The following is a 15500-nucleotide window of genomic DNA, read 5'->3' on the forward strand; positions in this document are numbered from 1 at the left end:
ACTGCTAAAGAAGGTGATGAATGCAAGAGTTGATGGGAGAAGTACAAGAGGAAGGCCAAGGTTTGGGTGGATGGATGGAGTGAAGGAAGCTCTGGGTGATAGGAGGAGAGATGTAAGAGAGGCAAGAGAGCGTGCTAGAAATAGGAATGAATGGCGAGCAATTGTGACGCAGTTCCGGTAGGCCCTGCTGCATCCTCCAGTGCCTTGGTTGACCGTGAAGGTAGCAGCAGTAGGGGATTTAGCGTTATGAAGCTTCACCTGTGGTGGATAACGAGGGAGGGTGGGCTGTGGCACCCTAGCAGTACCAGCCAAACTCGGTTGAGTCCCTTGTCAGGCTGGGAGGAACATAGAGAGGAGAGGTCCCCTTTTTTGTTTCATTTGTTTGATGTTGGCTACCCCCCAAAATTGGGGGAAATGCCTTGGTATATGTATGTATGATGGATGACATTAATTGATGTCCTCACAATCTCCAGGGATGGAAAATTGCATGACATTAATTGATGTCATAAAAATATCAAAAGGTTATGTATAGGGCCAAAGTATTAGGCCATTTATGTACACTCCTGTAGGTTTACTTGAGTTGGCAAGTGGTTTTTCTGGATAGCTGTTATAAAAACATTAATTGTCAAGGAATTTCTTTCCACCTAGTGAAAATAAGTTCTTCCCTAAAAACATGGTCAATCACTACAGTTTATAAGAACAATTGCAATTCATATACAATCAAACTAACTCTTACCATTATTTCCATGACATCTTCAGGCTCCCTTGATCCATCATGAGAGTAAAGTATTAGTTCATCTATAATATCCTGAAATGTAAAGCTTTGGTCTCGGCCAAGGAGCTCACTTTTTTTTATCGACACATCTGGGGATGCCTTTCGATGAATAGAACCTGCCAGGGAAATAAGAAAATCTTATGAGCATCCAAATATTTAATGAAAAAAAAAAGTTCTGTAATAAAATACAGTATTGAGTAATACTCTTACCTATGTCATTTCTGATTTTACGCTATTCATCCTTGAATATTAAATACTGTACAAAAATGAAATTTACACCAAGCCATTTTACGTAACCTTATGGTGCTCTGTTATACAGCATGAATGAAAAATAGTTTAAAAAATAAACTAAATTTTTTCATAAAATATGAAAATGCATACAGTACATTCAAAATGAAAGTAGTACAGGCACCACACATAATATATTATAAATATAAAAAAAATTTATATAGGACTACAGTACTATGTCTGACTATGCCATTTCAGTCCTCCTCTCAGGCATAAATTACAAGTGCATGTTTCACCAGCTAATTAGCTGGTTGGGGTATGAATGGAAACGTTGACTGTGACCAACACATTCTCCTATTTGTTTAAAAACATTAGGTAGGAATTCAAGTCCAGTACAGTGTCAGCTTTTCATGACGACAATATGATATTCTTTGACTTGAAGAGAGTTTCTGCCCTAAAGAACCAGGAATCTAGTTTGTGTGTTGGGAAAGGAGGCAGGCGGATGAAGGCAGTGGCGGGGATTTTATCAGGAGAGTTGGCAGTGTCTAGCATCTTCAGTAATTTCATGCCGTTCATGAGAGGTCATGTTTTGGCGACCAAAATATCACTGCGGGATGCTGAGAAATGATTTTTACAAGCCCAAACTAAAGCCACTGTTAATTAGTCAATCATGCCTTTAATCTGCAGGGCACTTAAAAAGTTCCTGCCATTTCGATGGTCAATTGGAAGGCTCGAGTCGGCGCTGTCCTTTTTGACAAAGGCTTTTCTACCGATTTCATACTAGCAATCATGGCAAAAAATCTTCCTCTTAAGGTTCTGTAGATCCTTGATAATACATCTGAACATCCCTCATATTTGAATCACATACAACAAAAATGAGACTGTGATTTTATTGCTACTGAACACTGCGTCTCTGTCAGCGCTCTCCTTTATGACAAAAGGCTTTTCTACTGATTTCATACGAGCAGCCACGGCAAAAAATCTTCCTCTTAAGGTTCTGTAGATCCTTGATAATGCATCTGAACATCCCACATATTTGAATCACATACGACAAAAATGAGACTATGATTTTATTGCTACTGAACACTAAGTCTCTCCTTCAACACATAGACCAAGGCGTCATAGCTCTCTTCAAGTGGTGCTATTTAAAACTCGCATTGCATCAAACAGTTGATGCTGCATCATCAGAAAACTGCGTTACCATTCAAGCATTTTGAAAGACCTAAAGTATTTACCATGCAAAATCAAACATCAGTGAGTCTTGGATCAAAGTGACCAAAACAGCAATGAAATGTGTATATAAGAAACAGTTTTGACAAGCCCGTAGAGAATGTATCAAAGAATTTGGTATCTCTTAGTGATGAAGTTAGGGAGGAGTTTGAAAAAGATTGTGGCAGGTTGATTGGGGCTCACCATCAACCACTGACTAACAAAGACTAGGAGTCAGAGGAACATCAAATTTCCATACAGTAGCCACTTAAGGAATACAGTACAAAGAACCAATTTTCATACTACGAGAAATAATTCTATATAAATCTTTGTCATCAGTGGTCATTCATTCATTTACTTATGCCCCCTGTGGCCGCGGGGGCATATAAAAATTAGAATAGCGCCAACGTTATCCCTGCGTGTCGTAAGAGGCGACTAAAAGGGACGGGACGAGGGGGCTGGGAACCCCCTCTCCTGTAAAAAATTCCTGCGAGACATCGACAAGGAGATGGAGCTGGGGGGAGAGTGACTGCTCCCCGCACTCTAGTTTTGGGGTGTTTAAATGTGCGTGGATGTAGTACGATAGAGAGTAAAAGATGTGAGATTGGAAGTATGTTTAGAAGTAGAAGGATGGATGTATTGGCCTTGTGTGAGACAAAGATGAAAGGAAAGGGTGAAGTGATGTTTGGTGAAATGTCTGGTAGAGTGTCTGGGATTGAAAGGGGAAGAGCGAGAGAGGGTGTGGCGTTATTGCTGAGTGAATGGATGACAGGTAAAGTAGTGGAATGGAAGGAGATATCATCTAGGTTAATGTGGGTAAGGGTTAGGTTGGGTAGGGAATGTTGGGCGTTTGTCAGTGCGTATGGGCCAGGTAGTGAGAAAAGTGAAGAAGATCGGAATGAGTTCTGGAATGATTTAACTAGGTGTGTAGAAGGACTGGGTAGAAGGAATTATGTAGTTGTTATGGGTGACTTAAATGCTAGAGTGGGCGCTGGAGAGGTAGAAGGTGTCATTGGTAAGTATGGCGTACCAGGTGAAAATGAGAGTGGTGAGAGACTGGTAGACATGTGTGTTGAACAAGAGATGGTAATAGGTGCTAGCTTCTTTAAAAAGAAAGACAAGAATAAGTATACATGGGTAAGAGTGGCAAATGGAAGAGTAGTAGAAAGGGCATTAATGGATTATGTGTTGGTAACTAAAAGAATGTTTGGAAGATTGAAAGACGTGCACGTGTTTAGGGGTATGGCTAACGGTATGTCTGATCATTTTTTGGTGGAAGGAAAATTAGTTGTAGCAAAAGAGTGGGGGAATAGAGTAGGTGCATGTAAAAGGGAGGTAGTGAGGATTGAAGAGCTAATAAAACCGGGGGTAAAAAGTAAATATCAGGAAAGGTTGAAAATGGCATATGATGAGGTGAGAGTAAGAGAAACTGGTAATTTAGAGGAGGAATGGAAGTTAGTAAAAGAAAATTTTGTTGGGATTGCAAGTGATGTATGTGGCAAGAAGGTTGTTGGAGGCAGCATGAGGAAGGGCAGTGAATGGTGGAATGAAGGAGTGAAGGTGAAAGTGGAAGAGAAAAAGAGGGCTTTTGAAGAATGGCTGCAGAGTAATAGTATAGAGAAGTATGAAAAATATAGAGAGAAAAAGGTGGAAGTAAAGCGCAAGGTACGTGAGGCAAAGAGGGCAGCTGACCTGAGGTGGGGTCAGGGATTGGGTCAGTCATATGAAGAGAATAAGAAGAAGTTTTGGAAAGAAGTGAAGAGAGTAAGGAAGGCTGGCGCAAGAATTGAAGAGACAGTGAAAGATGGAAATGGAAGGTTGTTAAAAGGAGAGGAGGCAAGGAAAAGGTGGGCGGAATATTTTGAAAGTTTGCTGAATGTTGAGGATAATAGGGAGGCAAATATAACTGCTGTTCCAGGTGTTGAGGTGCCAGTGATGGGAGATGAGAATGAGAGAGAGATAACAATAGAGGAAGTGAGGAGAGCACTAGATGAAACGAGAGTAGGAAAAGCATCTGGTATGGACGGTGTGAAAGCTGAGATGTTGAAGGAAGGGGGTGTGACTGCACTTGAATGGTTGGTGAGATTGTTTAATATGTGTTTTGTGTTGTCAATGGTACCAGTAGATTGGGTTTGTGCATGTATTGTACCACTATATAAGGGTAAGGGAGATGTGCATGAGTGTTGTAATTCAAGAGGTATTAGTTTGTTGAGTGTAGTTGGAAAAGTGTATGGTAGAGTACTGATTAATAGGATTAAGGATAAAACAGAGAATGCAATCTTGGAAGTACAGGGTGGTTTTAGAAGAGGTAGGGGTTGTATGAATCAGATTTTTACAGTTAGGCAGATATGCGAGAAATATTTAGCAAAAGGTAAGGAGGTGTATGTTGCGTTTATGGATCTGGAGAAAGCATATGATAGAGTTGATAGGGAAGCAATGTGGGATGTGATGAGGTTATATGGAGTTGGTGGAAGGTTGTTGCAAGCAGTGAAAAGTTTATACAAAGGTAGTAAAGCATGTGTTAGAATAGGAAATGAAGTGAGTGATTGGTTTCCGGTGAGAGTGGGGCTGAGACAGGGATGTGTGATGTCGCCGTGGTTGTTTAACTTGTATGTTGATGGAGTGGTGAGAGAGGTGAATGCTCGAGTGCTTGGACGAGGATTAAAACTGGTAGGCGAGAATGACCATGAATGGGAGGTAAATCAGTTGTTGTTTGCGGATGATACTGTACTGGTAGCAGACACAGAAGAGAAGCTTGACCGACTAGTGACAGAATTTGGAAGGGTGTGTGAGAGAAGGAAGTTGAGAGTTAATGTGGGTAAGAGTAAGGTTATGAGATGTACGAGAAGGGAAGGTGGTGCAAGGTTGAATGTCATGTTGAATGGAGAGTTACTTGAGGAGGTGGATCAGTTTAAGTACTTGGGGTCTATTGTTGCAGCAAATGGTGGAGTGGAAGCAGATGTACGTCAGAGAGTGAATGAAGGTTGCAAAGTTTTGGGGGCAGTTAAGGGAGTAGTAAAAAATAGAGGGTTGGGCATGAATGTAAAGAGAGTTCTATATGAGAAAGTGATTGTACCAACTGTGATGTATGGATCGGAGTCGTGGGGAATGAAAGTGATGGAGAGACAGAAATTGAATGTGTTTGAGATGAAGTGTCTGAGGAGTATGGCTGGTGTATCTCGAGTAGATAGGGTTAGGAACGAAGTGGTGAGGGAGAGAACGGGTGTAAGAAATGAGTTAGCGGCTAGAGTGGATATGAATGTGTTGAGGTGGTTTGGCCATGTTGAGAGAATGGAAAATGGTTGTCTGCTAAAGAAGGTGATGAATGCAAGAGTTGAGGGGAGAAGTACAAGAGGAAGGCCGAGGTTTGGGTGGATGGATGGTGTGAAGAAAGCTCTGGGTGATAGGAGGATAGATGTGAGAGAGGCAAGAGAGCGTGCTAGAAATAGGAATGAATGGCGAGCGATTGTGACGCAGTTCCAGTAGGCCCTGCTGCTTCCTCCGGGGCCTTAGATGACCGCGGAGGTAGCAGCAGTAGGGGAGTCAGCATTATGAAGCTTCATCTGTGGTGGAAATGTGGGAGGTTGGGCTGTGGCACCCTAGCAGTACCAGCTGAACTCGGTTGAGTCCCTGATTAGGCTGAAGGAACATAGAGAGTAGAGGTCCCCTTTTTGTTTTGTTTCATTGTTGGTGTCGGCTACCCCCCAAAATTGGGGGAAGTGCCTTGGTATATAGATAGATAGACTTACAATCGCTAGGCTTTAACGTTGGCAACTCTCAGTCAGTGGCCAACAATCTAATCTTGTCAGCTATCCAACAAAACTAATTGATGACCAATATTATTTTCAGTATTAGCCATGCTGCAACCCGATTTGGAATTCTATAAGCACGAGGGCTTCAACATGAAAGCAACCAATACTCAAAAGGAAATATTAACTAAAAAATAAACTTTCAACAACAACAAAAGAAAGTGACACCTTAAAATAATGACTTGAGACTCCAGTGAGCCTGCTCAAGTCAAGGTGACTTTGCAACCAATTCAATCTCATGACAAAGCACATGACAGAAAATCTTTTCATAATTTTGTCATAGAAGGAATACACTTAAAAAAAGTAATTCTTATAAAATATTTTATGTCTATACTCGCCTGTTGTTCACATTGCTTTCATCTACAGGGAAAGAAAAACCAAGACCATTTGAAAAACTACCAAAATAGTCAATTACCTAAATGTTCGTATCTTACCATGAATAGGAGGTTGTACGACCTTTATAATGAGCTGCTCATTATCTGTGTCAGAATCTGATATGAAGAGAGATTGATTGGTGATAATAAGAGTTTTGCCTTGCTCTAGAACAACTTGTTCACCAAGTATTACAGGAGACTCATCATTCATGGGCTGTAAGAAAAGAAAAATATTCTAGTAGTCTATCAAAATTTTTGATCAACAAAATATATTTTATGTCACAGGAATCAAGACAATTACTTCCAAATTCATGCATCATTCATTTACAGCTTATGCTATCTAACATACAAGCAAATTGGTTTAATCACTAAGGGATGGAAATAACTGGATATGAAAATGATCCCCATTATTTGAAATGAAATCTTTCGATTTATTTGTTTAATATACAATGTTTACTTTCAGGATTTTGAATCACTGAATCAAAACCAATAAACACTTCTAAATCTAAGAAAAATTAAAATGCTAATATTAAAATAATTCTAAAATGGCTTGACAAGAAGCAATAATGATAAAACCAGGTATAAGGGAGAATATTATTAATACTATTTTACCTGTATTGATATGTTCATCCTCTCAATAGGTGATACATTGGTGCCATCTGTTATATGGAAAAGAAATGAATCCTCTACAGGTTCTTGATGGCGGTGCTGTGACTGTATATATCTTATTTTCCCTCCAAACACGTCAGATAATGGAAAGCTGAAGACTGATGTGGTGGCTCCTGCTCTACTCTGAGGATCTGAAATAAATATATTTGCTGTAGCTCATGCATAATTTGCGAGTGTCTAGTGGAGTTATATATTATAAAAACTTTTTGTATGCAAGTTGCAGTACATTACTTATAAAAAGATAGCAAAGTACAGTAGTGTACTTTGTCTATCATGAATATAGTGTTATGTTAAAATTTATGCTTGTTTTTCATGCAGAGATTAACATTTAAAAAATGATGATGATGATGATAGAATAACTAACATCAAAAGAAGATAAAAAACTAAAGATGTGATTGTGAAACACAACAAAAGTGGTGGCAAATTTCTATTTGATCTTTGCCCTTTATGCATGATATTGATCTCAACCTCATTCTAATTATCAGCTTTATTAGTGGGAATAAAACGCAATTTTGTAGTCTCATTATTCTAGTTCTCATTGCCTACAGATAATACAAATGAAACTATATTCTACAGATATTAGAATTATAGTACCTTACAAAACTTTAACCTTATAAGATAAAGGGACATGCAGAGGGATGAAAACATACTTACATATAAATGGAGTCAGACGTACTGGGATAGACAGATAAGAGATGTTAATTTTTAGATTATCACAAACAGTAAACTGGGTATATGAAAATGCAAGTTCATGACAACACACACAACATATGTAACCCAAAATCTATTAGACGAAAATCTTCTGCATTATAATTACCATTAATGTTTTACAACATGGGAAAACAAAAGTAATTTTTCTTGCATTCAATTATAATCTTTTGACAATATTAAATCATTTCTATTGATAAATAATTACTGTGCCTTTTTTCAAAATAGTGTAACCAGAGATTCTTCCAGCAGATCATGAATTCAATTATCAAGTCTAAACATATATCCATGGAAAGCCCTGACAATATAACAATATTTTTGGGATCAAGCCATGTCGTCCTGATGGTTCCTAATAGTAGCTTCCAAGGGATATATGTATTTACACTACAGTGATATTCCCAGAGAATTTACCTTTAGGTCTCCAGAATTCTAACTCCTGGCGCGAATATCTTTAACATTCTCTTAAGGATATCACATAAATCAGGGGACGCATATCTTGATACTACACATAGTGATCTTCACCCCGAATAGCGTTTTCGCTTCGAGGGGGAAGACTGGCAATTTTGGAAGGGAAGCCGTTATCAAGGTTACCCTACCTTCCATACTACTATTGAGTATCAAGATGGCGCCATATCCAAGATGGCGGACATTCCTAATTCTGTAGCGAATTCGCATGGTGTTGTTCCCTCTTGATCTAACTTTTTCGATCGATTCTGCAAGGATTATTATGCAATCTCCAGCTTCTTTTGCCTCTGGAAAGTTGAGTATTGATTCTTTACAATGTGTATATTTTTAGCTTCTGTTTCACAGTGAAATTAGAGTAATTTATTGTGATTAGGAGCTAGGCCCATTACCGGAGGTGCCATGGGCGCTGTCGTTCGTTAGGCATGTGTTATTTAGTTAGTAGAACGACATTCCTAGTTGAAATAGAGCTCTGTGAAGCTTCACTTGTCGCTCCCCAAGGGTCATACAAGCGACCCAGACACCAAGACCTTCCGACATGCTCCAGAACCAATCCCTGGAGGTATGCGGAGCTTATGCCGATTTTAGACGGCAAACTCTACATCTCGGAGAAGATGGGTGCTGTTCCTATAGACGAAATCCAGTTTTGGCCAAGCTTTAATGCTTTCCCTAATTGCTTCATTCGACTGAAGCATGAACCAACGTCAGGAAAAGAAACGGAACCGAAGGAGGTCATGATTCTCAACCATGATGAGGCACAGGCTATCTTGTCAAGTAGTCTGAGAAAGACGGGTTACTCGGTGTTGAAAGTGTTCGCACTAAGTATCAGACACCCTACCTTTCTTGCTCCTGCTTCAATAACATTCCCCTTTACGTGGAAGGCACTTAAATCTGTTGCCAAGGCAGTAGAGGCAGGCAAACCATGTCCTGCACTCGAGAAGTGCAAGCCTCTGTCACTAGCCTTACCCATGCAGGAGAAGGATTGGAAGGAAGTCCACTTAACCTTTTCAGTAGGGAAACTAGACGCGGATGTTGCTGGACGACAGTTTAGCAAGAATCTCCCTAAACTTTCTGAGTTTCTTTTGTGCAAGGAACAAGAGACAAAGGAGAGACTTGCAGCCTCCCTATCCCTACAGAACTGCATAGAGTTGTATTCAGCCCATCAAAGAACCCCAGACATGCTCATGGTCTCGGCCAAAATGCATATGGCCACCTTAGTAAAAGACCTATATGCCTTTATGAAGGCTAGGAGAGCCTGTAGGGAGTTTGTGTTCGCTGCCGCAACAGTGAAACATGAAACCAGGAAGCTGATATCTTCCAACATCTGGGGTAGAGACCTCTTTCCAAACAAGGTAGTCAAAGAGGTAATTGAGAAAGCCACCATGGAGAATATGGGACTTCTCCAGAAGTGAGGCATCTCTTCAAAGAGGAAGTCTTCCACGGACGTGGGTCCCAAACCTAAAAGGAAGACGGAAAAGTCTAGAATTTTTCCTCGGGCTGTTCAACAACATCCCACAGTTTCGATGACCTCGGTGCCGCGGGCAGGCGGTCGAAGAGGTAAACCTTCTGATCAGTCTAAGCAAAGAGATGCTTCTGGTAGGAGGGAGGCTCCTTCAGGATCACTGGACCTTCGATCCTTAGGTCCAAGGCCTAATAAAGATGGAACTAGGATGGAAAATAGACATGCCTCCACCATCATTTCCCCAACTCTTCCTACACTCCAACCCTGTTCTAGAAGAGTATACCTTAGAGCTCTAAAGCATACAGGTGGTAAGGAAAGTATAGTCCATCCAATTCTAGGGAAGGCTGTTTGGTGTTCACAAGAAGGACTCAACAAGTTCAAATAAAACAGCAAGTTCAATATGTTAATCCTTCTGAACATAAGGACCCTATTTCAAAAATGGGTGTTCAGTCTTGTCAGACCTGAAAACGGATTTTGAGCAAAGCGAAAAATCTATTTTTGGGTGAGATAGCCATGGCGTCCTGATGGAAGGTTCCTTTTTGGTAGCTTCCTTGGGTAAATAACTACTAAGATATTCCCAGAGAATTTAACCACAGGTTATCACAGAATTCTAACTTCTGGAGCGAGTATCCTAAAGGTTTCCCTTTAAGACATCGTATATCAACAGGGGACGCATGTATTAACGCGCCACATAGCTATCTACACCCCGAACAGAGTTAATGCTTCGGTGTGTAAGGGCTGAGAATAGCTGGGAGCCGTTCCATAGCTAATCTCATTCGTGGCTACTACTGATACTCGAGACGTAAACAAACGGGCGTCATTGCTTAAATGACGTCACGTCCGTCTTTATCCTGAAGCCAGTTGCTTGCCCATCACCATGATACAGTAGAGCAGGGTGGGACCTAAAAACTGGACGAAGTAGCAGGGAGGGTCCATCAGGACGCCATGGCTATCTCACCCAAAAATAGTTTTTTCGCTTCGCTCAAAATCCGTTTTTTGGGCTCAAGCCATGGCGTCCTGATGGAAGAATACCAGAGAATCAATGTATCGTGGTAGATTTTCCCCTATTAGTAAGTGCCAAGGCATTGACAAATTAGCATAGTAATCTTGGTAAAGAACCGTAGGGAAGAAGCATCCTGCCCCCCTTGGCAGTGAAGTTCCCACGGGCCATGCCGACGTCAAAGTGGTATTGAAGGGCTATTCATCCTGATAGAAGAACTTGGAGAACTTGGAGATGAAGCCGAATGTTTGGTATTCGTATAGGAACATTCTGAAAAGCAGACCAGTGGTGGTTGGGCACTGTGTGCTGAGAAGGGTGATTCATCTCCAGGGTATGAAGAGTAAGTACTCGTATTGGAACATTACATAATCAGAGTGAATATAAATTAAGAGTTAGTATCTTAATTTCTCCATAACCATAAGGAAAAGGGGATAATAAAACTATGACAGGCATGTATTTCATAGTAAGTAGGAGCTGATCGAGACGCACAGGTAATAAAATAGAAATTTTATTTCACAAATGCAGAAATTAAATGAATTGCAGCAATAAGTAAAGTTCATTTACAGTAATTATAATGTACATAGTAATAAAGACTTGCTCTTGAATCTGAAAAGGAATTTCAAGTTTATTAGTAGGCACTCGTTCTCGAGGAACGTAAGTCTTTGATTAAAAACACATCATGCTCAGGGCATGCGGCACTTGTGTGACAACTATGACATTTCACCTGGGATAAGAACAGTTATAAAAGCACTAAGTGTTTTCGACATCACTATGTATCGCTCGAGGGTCAACATAGGCACCCGAAGAGTTAGAGTACCAAGTAACTCACTGTTCTATGCAGAGTTAGGTGCAGGTTTCATAACACTACCTGCGGCTACCACAAAATGTTTGACTTCGTGCACTTGTTTCGCATAATGTTTAAAGAAAACGCGCGAGGACTTCCAGCCTGTGAAGTTTTTAAGGCTTTCAAAGTCCATACTCTGAAAGAAATTCAGAGATGATGCAACTTTCCTAGGATCATGACCGGCGGGTGTACTGTCAGGATCCGCTCTGCGAATGAAGTAGGTGATTTTCGCTCTTAATTGTTTCAGTGACAGGTCGCTGCCCGATGTTTCTCCTTTTAAGAGTTGGCCTCCACCAAAGTTCGAAGTTCTGCGAAGATAGACCTTGAGGCTCTCTACTGGGCATAGAGAGACATCTTCCTTCAGGGGGCATATTCTACAGGGGCCCCATCTTTTGGTGGGTAATTAATTTTTGGCGAGAAACGTCGGATCAGGGGAGAGGGTAAAGTCTCCTGTATCGGTAAACAGGATGTGTCCTTCTTCTCTTGATAATGCCACTATTTCGCTGACTCGAGCTCCCGAAGCAAGAGCAAAGAGAAATATAACTTTCTGAGTCAGATCCTTGAGAGGGCATGAATCATTATCCAAGTTGGAGGCGAAATGGAGCACCTTGTCTAATGACCAGGAGATCGGTTTCGGTGGGGGTGCTGGGCGTGGCGAGCACATGCTTTCGGTAGTTTGTTGAAGATGTCGCTGGACAGATCAATTTGGAAAGCATATAGAATTGGTCTGGTCAAGGCCGATTTGCAGGTTGAAATCGTATTGGCTGCTAATCCCTGTCCATGAAGGTGAATAAAGAAGGACATGCAGAAATCAATTGTGATTTCTTTAGGATTTTTTGTCTTGATGAAGGAGACCCATTTCCTCCAGGATGATTCGTATTGCCGTCTTGTGGATTCGGTCTTGTATTCCTCTAGGAAGTCCAGACTTTTCTTCGAGATCCCAAACCTCTTCTTTGCGGCTAGGGAGAGAAAATCATGAGATGAAGGTCCTTGATTTTCGATGATGAAGCGAAGACAGTCGACTTCTGTACTTGTTGGGAGAGAACTGGGCCCGGGAGAGGGATCAGCTTGGGCTGCAGCTCTAGGACCAGGGGGTACCAGTTGCTCCGGGGCCACTTGGGAGCCACTAGGGCCGCTGTCCCTTTGAAGGTTCTCAGTTTGGAGAGGACTTTCAGCAGAAGGTTGGTGGGAAGGAACAGGTAGATCTTGGACCATCTGTTCCAGTCCAGTGACATGGCATCCACTGCTTCTGCCTTGGGGTCCTCGTACGGGGCCACATACCGAGGAAGTTGATTGTTGTCGCTCGTTGCAAAGAGATCTATCTGAAGTTCTGGGACTTGGTGAGAGATGAAGGAGAACGATCTTGCGTCTAGAGACCATTCCGACTCTATCGGGTTTGTTCGAGATAGAGCATCCGCTGTCACATTGCAGAATCCTTGTAGGTGAACTGCAGACAGGTGCCACTTCTTCTCTGCCAGACGGAAGATTGGGAGAAGCACCTGATTTATCTGGGGCGATCTTGAGCCTTGGCGATTGAGACAACGAACTACCACCGAGTTGTCTAGGGTTAGACGAATGTGGATCGAGGGAGGCGGGGATAATTTCTTCAGAGTTAGAAGGACCGCCATGGCCTCCAAGATGTTTATGTGGAACGTCTTGAACAGGGGAGACCAGGTGCCTTGAGCCTGTTTTTGGTGGGAGTGACCTCCCCAACCCTCCAGCGAAGCGTCCGTGTGGATGTTGAGTGATGGAGGAGGGTGTTGAAGAGGAATGGACCTTTTCAGGGCCTTTGCTTCCGACCACGGCTTGAGGAGAAGTCGAAGTCTGTTTGGAAGCCGTCTCTTGAGGTCTCTTCGAGCGATGGATGCAGAACGTCTCCAGACTCCCGCGGCATCCTTTAGCTGTGCACGAAGCACTGGGTTTGTTACCGAGGCGAACTGTAGAGAGCCTAGAACTCGTTCCTGCTGGCGTCTTGAAATTCGTTTGGATTTCAGTAGTCGCTTGACAGACCCTGCTATTTCCTTCCTTTTCTTCTGGGGGATGGAAAGGCGGTGTGACTGAAGGTTCCATTGGATTCCTAACCACTGGAACTTCTGAGCTGGAGAGAGGCGAGATTTCTTCTCGTTGATCTTGAATCCCAGGTGTTCTAGGTACTGGGTGACTTTGTTGCAAGATTTTACACAATCTTCGGGCGATGGAGCCCAGACTAGCTAGTCGTCGAGGTAGGCCATCACCTGGACGTTTCGGAGGCGGAGCTGTTGTACTATGGCGTCCGCCAGCTTTGTGAAGATCCGAGGGGCCACATTGAGGCCGAAGGGCATGGCCCGGAAGGCGTAGCTTTTCCTTTGGAGTCGAAATCTTAGGTAGGAGGAAGCGTGATGGTTCATTGGAACGTGCCAGTAGGCATCCGCCAGGTCTATGGAGACCGTGTAGGAACCTCGAGGCAGAAGGGTCCTTATCTGTTGAAGAGTCAGCATCTTGAACTTGTCGTTCGCTATGAACTTGTTGAGGGGGGATAAGTCCAGAATGACTCTGAGTTATAAGTCCAGAATGACTCTGAGTTTGTCGGAGTCTTTCTTGGGGACACAAAACAGTCTCCCTTGGAACCTGGTGGACTTTACCTTCCTTATCACCTTCTTGTTCAAGAGATCTAGGACATATTCTTCCAGAAGGGGGGTTGATTGTTGGAAGAATTGCTGGAAGGTTGGGGGTGGTTGAGCCCAACTCCAGCCTAGACCCTTCTTGACGATGCTGTGTGCCCAGGGATCGAAGGTCCAACGATCCTGGAATTGGCGGAGTCTTCCTCCCACCGGAAGCACTTCATTGCTTCTGGTGTCCCGAGGGCTTGCTGCCTCGGCCGCTAGCTCCCTTTCCTCCTCTGCCTCTGGAGGGACGGCGAGACGCGTCTCTGCTAGCACCTCTGTTTGAGCCTCTACCTTTGGGACGAAAGGTAGTTGTCTGTTGCTCGAAAGCAGGGGTGAAGACCGGTGACTGTGACAACACCGGTTGGGTGACCAATTGAAAGGTCTGTTGTGGCTGAGCTGCCACTTGGGAGGTAGCGGGTCCCGGAAACTGACGTCTTGGTTGACGTTGCTGGGGTTTCTGTTTTGAGGATTTCCTCTTAGGTTGAGGTCCGTCGTCCTGAGAGGGTTTCCTCTTTCTTGACATGCCCCACTTGTGGAGAAGGTTCCTATTCTCCGTGGCGGCTTTGTCGGTGATTTCCTTCACAAGGTCAGAAGGAAAGAGGTGTTTGCCCCAGATGTTGGAGGAAATCAGCCTCCGGGGTTCGTGTTCCACAGTGGCACCTGCGAACACGAATTCACGACAGGCTCTCCGAGCCTTCATGAAGTGGTACAAGTCCTTCATCACGGTTGTCATGTGGGATTTGGAAAGTACCATGTAGTGGTCTGGTACTCTGGTGTCACAGGCCATAATTTCAAGTTGAACTTGGTGAGACATGGATGCTGCGAGCCTCTCCTTCGTATCTTGTTCCCGACGAAGGAGGTGATCGTTGAGCTTAGGGAGGTCTTCGTTAAACTGACGTCCGGCGACGTCAGGATCTAGCTTTCCCACGACGAACGTATGCTGGATATCCTTCCAGTGACGAGCGTCAGGGGGAGTGACTATGGAGAAGGGTCTGCACTCCTCCTCCAGTGCAGGGCAGGCTTTCCCCTCTTCCACAGCTTTAAGGCACGCAGTGAAGGCCTTTTCCAAGAATGGAAGTACCGCATTTTCAGGTGCGACATAAGTAGGGTGCTTCTTGCTCAGGGCCGGAAGCTTAGAGCAGGTAAAACCCCTACTCTTGAATGTGTTGGCTAGCATAGCCTGGGCCTTCGCGAGATCGAACACTATCTTTTCCTTCGGTTCGGTCTCTTCTTTAGAGGCAGGTTCAGAACGAAGTCGGACGTAACAGTCCGGGTAGGCCTCGAAGTTTGGGAAGAGCTCCACGTCTTCCAAAGG

General features: G+C 43.1%; 1 protein-coding gene across 5 annotated transcripts in view; it reads right to left on the reverse strand.

Annotated features, from left to right (window-relative positions):
* The window catches only part of LOC137641628 (extracellular matrix organizing protein FRAS1-like), a 344509-nt gene that overhangs the window by 53785 nt on the left and 275224 nt on the right, over positions 1-15500 (reverse strand). For all 5 annotated transcript variants that reach the window (XM_068374359.1, XM_068374360.1, XM_068374361.1 and 2 more), the window contains 3 exons: positions 7008-7195; positions 6456-6609; positions 737-891 (listed from right to left, as the gene is read on the reverse strand). In XM_068374359.1, coding sequence (XP_068230460.1) covers positions 737-891; positions 6456-6609; positions 7008-7195 — 497 coding nt within the window. The remainder of the gene's footprint in view (positions 1-736; positions 892-6455; positions 6610-7007; positions 7196-15500) is intronic.

This window comes from Palaemon carinicauda, chromosome 5, assembly GCF_036898095.1.
Source record: "Palaemon carinicauda isolate YSFRI2023 chromosome 5, ASM3689809v2, whole genome shotgun sequence".
In the NCBI taxonomy this organism is placed as follows: domain Eukaryota; kingdom Metazoa; phylum Arthropoda; class Malacostraca; order Decapoda; family Palaemonidae; genus Palaemon; species Palaemon carinicauda.